This window comes from Monodelphis domestica, chromosome 2, assembly GCF_027887165.1.
Source record: "Monodelphis domestica isolate mMonDom1 chromosome 2, mMonDom1.pri, whole genome shotgun sequence".
In the NCBI taxonomy this organism is placed as follows: domain Eukaryota; kingdom Metazoa; phylum Chordata; class Mammalia; order Didelphimorphia; family Didelphidae; genus Monodelphis; species Monodelphis domestica.
The window spans coordinates 112,492,030-112,500,760 of NC_077228.1; the positions used below are offsets into that span (position 1 = coordinate 112,492,030).

The 8,731-nt window shown below is 36.9% G+C and overlaps 1 protein-coding gene across 3 annotated transcripts in view; it reads left to right on the forward strand.

Moving 5' to 3' along the window:
* Positions 1 to 4,029, forward strand: part of C4BPA (complement component 4 binding protein alpha) — a 42,273-nt gene extending 38,244 nt beyond the window's left edge. For 2 of the 3 annotated variants that reach the window (XM_007481300.3, XM_007481303.3), the window contains 3 exons: positions 1,357 to 1,527; positions 2,275 to 2,450; positions 3,529 to 4,029. In XM_007481300.3, the coding sequence (XP_007481362.2) occupies positions 1,357 to 1,527; positions 2,275 to 2,450; positions 3,529 to 3,804 (623 nt within the window). In that variant the 3' untranslated portion in view covers positions 3,805 to 4,029. The remainder of the gene's footprint in view (positions 1 to 1,356; positions 1,528 to 2,274; positions 2,451 to 3,528) is intronic. The other variant, XM_056815848.1, reaches the window with a different exon arrangement.
* The last annotated feature ends 4,702 nt before the right edge of the window (positions 4,030 to 8,731 follow it).

An 8,731-nucleotide genomic window follows, 5' to 3' on the forward strand; every position in this document is an offset into this window, starting at 1 on the left:
CAATCCCTCATCACCAAATGACCACTGAACATTATAGTGATTGTTTATTATATTTATATTAAATTTATGCTTTAAATTATATATTTATATGTAATATTTAAATTATATATTATATAGTTAATGTTTAAGTTTATATTATATATTTTAAATTTTATGTATTATAAAATTTGTATTATATTTTAAAATATATTAAAATGTATCCTTAAATATAAATTTATATTTTAAAAATAAAATTTATATAGTATTAAAGTACATAGCAATTCCCCCCTTTGTATCACTCTACCACCTCACACACTCATTGGAAGGAAAAAAAGAAAGAAAATCATAACAAATATACATCATTATACAAAACTAATTCCCACATTGGTTATGGAGAAGTTTCAAACTGTATGTATCCAAAACAGAACTTGTTATCTTTTGCCCAAACTTGACTTTTTTCTTAACTTCCCTATTTCTAGTGAAGGTATCCTCATTCTTTCATTCTTCCAGAATTATAACAGAAAAGAAGGAAATAGGGACTATGTGCCAAGTACTGTGCTAAGTGCTTTACAAATATTATCTTATTTCACAACATTTTCCACATCTATCATTTTTTCCCCACCCACAGCTTATATTTACACACTCACTTCAGGCTCTCATTGCCTCTCCTATAGGTTATTGCCATTGCTTTCTAACTGGCTGGGTATTGGAGGATTATATTCTATTAGGATTACATTCTATTAGGCAAGGCAATATCTACGTGTATCAGAGATAATGTGACATGTGTATAAATATAATACAAGTTAAGTTTGAAGTGGAAGATTATATGGCTACAAAGTAGTAGAGGAAGGATTCGAACCCTGATCTTCTGACCTTCAATATTCATTCTTTTTCTGTCACTAATTTTGCTGAATCAGAGACAAACCAATGGAGATGTTCATGGATTTCTGAGAGTTTTAAATGTCTTTGATTTCCAAATATATTTATGATATAGAGGACCTTTTCCCCACAGTACCAAGGAAAAATCCTTTAGCTTATCTCTTGGTATTAAAGATGCTGAAATTACCAAAGCATTGATGCTAAGATTCCTCAAGTAAGACTATGTTGATTCTATGAACTTTTGTTTTTTGACCCTTATCTTGGAATCAATATTGGACATTGGTTCCAAGGCAGAAGAGTGGTAGGGGCTAAGCATTAGGGGGTTCAGTGACTTGCCCAGGGTCACACAGCTAGGAAGTGTGTAAGGTCAGATTTGAACCCAGGACTTCTACATCTCTAGGTCTGACTCTCAATCCACTGAGCCACCCAGCTGCGCCACCCCCACAAGCTTTCTTAACTGACCCATCATTCTCTCTCTTCTCTTTCTTGTCATCCTAGTGTGCAACTCACCCAAGGCTATCCCAAATGGGGACTATAAAAAAACTTCTAGTTTATTCTCTTCTGAAGTTACTGTGAATTATTCATGCAATGATGGATATGTCATGATTGGAAATGCAGAAATTACCTGCAAGTATTCACGATGGTCACATCCATTCCCTCGCTGTGGAGGTATTTCTGCTTAAAGGGAAGAAGTCTCTCACGGTGCCCTCTGGCATATGACAAGGGTTGGCAAGGGTACCAGCAAGACTGGGTGAACAAGGGGAATCCTGGTTTAATACCAGATTTCTAAGAAGTATCAGATATTTACTTCAGGGTCACATGTGAGGTCACTGCTATATAATAAAATATGTAATATATACAACTAAATATGTGGCATAATTCATATTAGGTAATATGTTGATATAAATATATCTATATATTATATATCTATTCTATATTCTATTGTCTATATAGTCTATATAAATTTATAAATATATCTACATATTCTATATCTATTCTATATTCTATAATATTCTATAGACTATATATTCTATATAAATATGTCTATACCTAAATATAGATAATATATTAGATATAAATATAAAACTATACATATTTGTTTTTGTTAATTGATCAGATACATTTTGTGTGTATGTGTGTATATATATATTTTTTTTGTTGTTGTTGTTGTTGTTCATTGTGATCAGAGTAGTTTTGTTCCCATTTAACAAGAGGGGAAACTGAGAGAAAGAGAAGGGAAATGAGTTGCCAAAGATCATTTAGAAGTCAAGAAGATAAGGTGAAGTAAGAAGAAAACCTCTAGTCTCCAAGGATACTTTTGGCACAGTTTCTTTTCACTTTTATCATCTTACTTTATCTCATCATTCCTTGCATCTAAGAAATATGAACTACTCAATTAAGTCTTTTTTGTTAAAGCTCTCTGTCCAAAACCTGAGATACCAAATGGAAAACTGTCACCAGAGAATACTCGGTACATAAGTACTCAAACAGTCAATGTCCAGTGTTCCCATGGCTATAATTTGGTTGGTCCTCAAAACATCACTTGCTCAGATGACAGATCCTGGACCCCGGAGGTGCCCAAGTGTGAGTGGGTGAGTGATACCCATATGGTTAACTTCTTGCCTCTATGACCCCTTAATGAAATATGGGATAATGGGCAAGATCATAAAATGAGAAGTGCCCCCAGGAGAAGTAGTGATATATTGCCCACACCAGAGAAGTATGCTCATTATAACTAAAAAGTGATCTATCAGATGGGATTCATTTCTGAGATGTTTGAAGTCACAGGAACTATATATTTTTTTCATTGTCGAAGCCTGTTGGCAAGTTGGGAATAAATAAGATTTATTTTCTGTGTTGTGGCTAGAAAGCCTCTCCCTTTTGAAGGACAGACATACACTTCAGTGCAAACAGCCCTGGAAGCACAAAAGTCTTTAGAACACTTTAAACTAAGAATAAATCTATTCTGCTGACTCCCTTAGGCTTGTGTTAGTTAAGGGTCTCTATAGACAATTATCCATCTTTGGGATTTAGAAAATTCCTTGTGAACTCTTGCTAAATTCCTGATTGGAAACCTGTGTGAAAGAGAGAAAGAGAGAAAGAAAGAAAGAAAGAGAGAGAGAAAGAGAGAACGAGAGAAAGAGAGAATGAGAGAAAGAGAGAACGAGAGAAAGAGAGAGGGGGGAGGGAGGGAGGGAGAGAGAAAGAAAGAAAGAAAGAAAGAAAGAAAGAAAGAAAGAAAGAAAGAAAGAAAGAAAGAAAGAAAGAAAGAAAGAAAGAAAGAAAGAAAGAAAGAAAGAAAGAAAGAAAGAAAGAAAGAAAGAAAGAAAGAAAGAAAGAAAGAAAGAAAGAAAGGAAGGAAGGAAGGAAGGAAGGAAGGAAGGAAGGAAGGAAGGAAGGAAGGAAGGAAGGAAGGAAGGAAGGAAGGAAGGAAGGAAGGAAGGAAGGAAGGAAGGAAGGAAGGAAGGAAGGAAGGAAGGAAGGAAGGAAGGAAGGAAGGAAGGAAGGAAGGAAGGAAGGAAGGAAAGAAAGAAATGCTCAGATCCAAAGTATTTCCCAGTCCTTCCTGCTCTTTAGAACAATGAAAGTCTTAGCACAGACCTTAAATAATATAATCATTTCCCTCCAGTGGAAACCTTTTGGAACCAACTGCTTGTTTCTGTCTCTTAGGAATTCCCTGAAGGTTGCGAGAAAGTTTCAGCAGGCTACCGTCTTATGCAATGCCTTCCAAATGCCCAGGATGTGAAAATGGCCCTAGAGATATATAAAATAGCCCTGGAAATTGAGATGTTGAAACTAGAGTTAGACAAAAAAGAGGGTACCTATCAGAAGCCATCATTGTCACCAGCACCAGCACCAGCACCAGCACCATCACCACCATCATCACCATCACCATCACCACCATCATCACCATCACCATCACCATCCCTTTGGAATGGACTCTGAGTATTATTATTAGTCCATGACTAGAGCTTTCATAAACCCACATTTACCACTGAAGCTGTTCTTTAGATATGCATTCATAGAAATAGATGGCTGCACTGGGAAAGTTTGATAATGTACTTTATGCTACTGAAAATGAAAATTTAATAATAATTTGACCTATAATAGCCCAGCTTCTTAGATTGAGCAGTGTGATTAGTGAACATAAATAAACCTATTGGAAAATCAGATTGCATTTGCTGTCATTTACTCCCCGCTATTATATACTATGGGAAAGTTCCCTCCACTCCATATCCACAGGGAATCAAACCCACTCTTTAAAGTCTCTGCCATTAACTGTCTTCTCCATTTTACAGTGCCTACAGTTTAGAAGGATTACATGATACAGTAGACAGAAAACTGTCCCTGGAACTAAGAAGAGTTGTATTCAAGTCCTAACCCAGATGGTTCATATGACCATGGGCAAGTCTCTTAACCTTTCAGGGATCCAGGAAACTTTCTAAGGCCTCTGCCTTGGAAAAAGGAATTTTTTTATCTGGGTTCACTTCATTAAATCTCAGGTCCACTAGTTTTGACATGATATACTAACTCATAAAAGGCTCCAGAGCCCTTGTTCATCCTATGCTAAGGATGGGGGCAGATTGGTGGTGCAATGGTGGGGCTAGAGTCAGGAAGACCTGAGTTTAAATCTGGCCTTAAACAAGACCCTGGGTAAGTCATTTAACCCTACTTGCCTCAGTTTTCTCCTCTGTAAAATAAGAAGAAAATGGCTACCCCCTCCAGTATCTTTCCCAAGAAAACTCCAAATGGAGTCATGAAGAGTCAGGCATGACTGTACAACAACAAAGGATGGAGTGGATTCGAGAAGGTCACTTAGAATTTCATTCTGCTGCTAAGCATTATTTTAGGCTTCCATTCATAAATAAGCAATCTTCTCCTATCTGGGGTTCCTGAGAGGATTCTTAGACAGGGGAGTTGGCCAGAAGAAATACTAGCAAGAGGAACAGCTAAGTAGCTCAGAGTATAAAGAGCCAGGTCTGGAGATGAGAGGTCCTGGCTTCAACTTTGAGTTCAGATAGTTCCTGGCTGTGTGACCATGGGGAAGTCACAACTCTCATTGCCTAGGGGAGAGAGAGAAAGAGAGAGAGAGAGAGAGAGAGAGAGAGAGAGAGAGAGAGAGAGAGAGAGAGAGAGAGAGAGAGAGAGAGAGAGAGAGAGAAGGAAGGAAGGAAGGAAGGAAGGAAGGAAGGAAGGAAGGAAGGAAGGAAGGAAGGAAGGAAGGAAGGGAGGAAGGGAGGGAGGGAGGGAGGAAGGGAGGAAGGGAGGAAGAAAGGAAGGGAGGAAGAAAGAAAGAAAGGAAGAAAAGAAAGAAAGGAAGAAAGGAAGAAAGAAAGAAAGAAAGAAAGAAAGAAAGAAGAAAGAAAGAAAGAAAGAAAGAAAGAAAGAAAGAAAAGAAGAAAGAAAGAAAGAAAGAAAGAAAGAAAGAAAGAAAGAAAGAAAGAAAGAAAGAAAGAAAGAAAGAAAGAAAGAAAGAAAGAAAGAAAGAAAGAAAGAAAGGAAGAAAGAAAGGAAGAAAGAAAGAAAGAAAGAAAGGAAGAAAGAAAGGAAGGAAGAAAGGAAGAAAGAAAGGAAGGAAGGAAGGAAGGAAGGAAGGAAGGAAGGAAGGAAGGAAGGAAGGAAGGAAGGAAGGAAGGAAGGAAGGAAGGAAGGAAGGAAGGAAGGAAGGAAGGAAGGAAACTGTAACTGAAAAGTTGGTGTCAACATGTCATTGAAGAGTCAGGTACAACAGCCTGGAGTTTGGTGAAAAGGAGAGACCTGGGTGGAGAGGGGAAGGAAGGAAAGTAATTATCACACAAAGCCACTCTGGTTTATCCTCCCACCTAGAGAAATCTTGGGAACTTTATCACCTAAAATGTTTTGCCTCCCTTTTTCACTCATTTAAGGTGTCTCAACTTCTCTAAGTACTTCAACCATATATTGGTGGGGATGGGGAGTCACCTTTGCCATGGTGATAGGAATGCAGGGCAAACATTGCCAACTCTAGCCTCATATCCTTCAAGTTTATTGACTATTCAACTCATTTTACATAGACTAGGTATTGACTATTAGAAATATAAAATGAATGAAAAGAAATTCATCCACACTAACTTGTCAAAGAGTACACAGTGCTTTGAAAATCTTAAAGCATTATATAAACAATAGTCATTATTATCAGGGCAGCCAGGTGGTGTAGGGAATTGAGCCTACAGTCAGGAAGATGAGTTCAAATCTAGCCTCAGACACTTCCTAGCTGTGAGATCCTGGGAAAGCTACCTAACCTTGTTGGCTCAGTTTCCTCATTTGTCAAATGAGCTGGAGAAGGAAATAGCAAAGCACTTCAGTATCTCTGCTAAGAAAAGCCCAAATGGGGTCACAAAGTGTTGAACATGACTGAAAAATGACTGAACAACAAAATTTTTATTTTATCATCATCTTTGGAAGACTTTCTGGTGAAGGGGATGGGATGGTTCAGAGTTATGTTGATGTAGGTGTCTGACAGAATAGCAATAGCACCCAGACTTTGAGAATCAGCTCTATAGCAGATGGTAACTTCAGCAGATAACAGCAGCAATTCAGCAAAGTGATGAATGGTAGCTCTGTGGGCAGAGGGCAGAGGTGAAGGTTAAAGGTTCAGTAAATAAAGACAACAGAGACAGAACGGAGGCACTCACAGCAAGTCTGGGACCCCAACAAGGCACCTTTGAGAAATGAGGAGCATTAAGGCACAATAGTTGCAGGGGGATGAGCCAGGAGTGGAGCTCCTGTTCTGATATACTTCCTCTCTTCAAGTAGGAGTTTTTAGGGATGAGAAGACAGAATATTCCACCCCCTTAAGAAGTCTGTGGAAAATTATATTCCATTATGTAGGGAAGCAGCAGGCTAAGCATGATACTACTTGACATCATTTGTTATTAACTTTGTTATTCTGTCCAAATAAAATGCTTTGTTATTTAATTTGTAGTTTCTGCCCAGTCTGCCTAGAGAATATGCATCAGATAATATGGACAAGAAAGCTTGACCATGTTTGCATAATTACTCCAGGATTCCAGTTGTTCTGGGATGTAACTGATTTGAGTATGTTATTCAATCATAGAGATCACAGCCTATCCATTTCTTTTTTCTTTATTTAAAATTTTAAAATATATAGTATTTTATTTTTCCCCAATTACATGTAAAAACAACGTTAACATGTTTAATCTGAAATTCTGAATCTGAAACTCTCTCCCTCCTTTCCTCCTCTCTCCTCCCCTAATCACTGAGATGGTAAATTATCTGATGTAGATTTTATATGTGCAATCTTGTAAAGCATTTTTCCATATCAATCCTTTTGTGGAAGAAAACAGAAACAAAAAACAACAGAAGAAAGAAAGCAAAATATAGTATGCATTGCTCTGGATTCAGACTTCATCACTTCTTTCTCTGGAAGAAGATTGTATTTTTACTCATGAGCCCTTTCAGATTTGATTTGAATCATTGTATTGTGGGAATAGTTAGTTATTCATGGTTTTTCATCATACAATATTGCTGTTACTATGAACAATGTTCTTCTGGCTCTGCTTATTTCACTCTGTATCAGGTCATGTAAGTCTTTACAGGGTTTTCTGGACTCCTCCTACTCACAATTTCTTATAACACAATAGTATTCCATTTCAATTATATCTCACAACTTATTTAGCCATTGCACAATTGGTGGGTATCATCTTTCTAATGCTTTGTCTTCACAAAAAGAACTACTATAAATATTTTTGTACATAAGGGTCATTTTCTTTTCTTTTTTAAAAAATCTTTATGGGATACAGAAATGGCATTTCTGGGTCAAAAGGTATGTATGGTTTCATAGTGCTTTAGCCATAGATCTAAATTGATTTCCAGAATGGTTGAATCAGTTCACAACTCTCCCAATAATGCATCAATGTCTGTTTTCCTACATCTGCTCCAACTTTTATCATTTTCCTTTTTTGTAATAATAGTCAATCTGATTGGTATGGGGTAGTACCTAAGAGTTGTTTTAATGTGCATTTCTCCAATTAATAGTGATTTAGAGGGTTTTTGAATGACTAGAGTCCTTTAATTACTTTTTCTAAGAGCTGCCTGTTTATATCCTTTGACCATTTATCAATTGGGGAATAACTTGTATTCTTATACATTTGACCAATTTTTCTATGTTTTTGAGAAATGAAGCTTTTTTTAGAGAGACTTGTAAAAATTTTTTTTCATAATAATACAACTTGTATTATGTGTATTACCCTCCATTCTGTAACAGTTAAATTAGTTTCTCTACTAAAAGTATTATATTTTAGAGGTTTTTAAAAGATTATTAGAAATCAAGGATAAAGAAAATACAAAATAAGAAAGCACGTGCCTAGGGCACATATCCCATTCACAGCCACTTACATCTTGCCTGCGTGTGCTTAGAAGCAGAAGAAGAGAGACCAAGTAGGCGGTATAGTCAGTTTAAATACAAATTTTGTTCTCGGCCCAGGTGGGCATCTCAGGTGAGATTATAGGACACTCTGGGAAGTGCCAAAGACTTCTGGGGATTGAAGTCTGGGGTTCAAATCTCCATTTTTACATTTCCTCCCTTTTGATCGTTATTGGGAAAAGTTTCCCCAAAAAGGATCATGAAAACATAATCAAGATAATAAAGATTACAGTAATTTGAGGATAAGAGGAAAAAAGAACAAAACCAATAATTGCTAGATGAATTGACAAAAAACCAGTTAGGGGGCAGTCCCCTTTGGCATGAAAGTATACATACAAATAAATGTTCAATCAACCACACCCAAAGTTCATTCTGGATTTTCTCATGCAGCTTGTGGTCTGGAGGTATCTTCATGGTGTCTTCTCCAAAAGTTCAGTTTCTGGATTCGGAGAGGTAGCATGTTTCTTA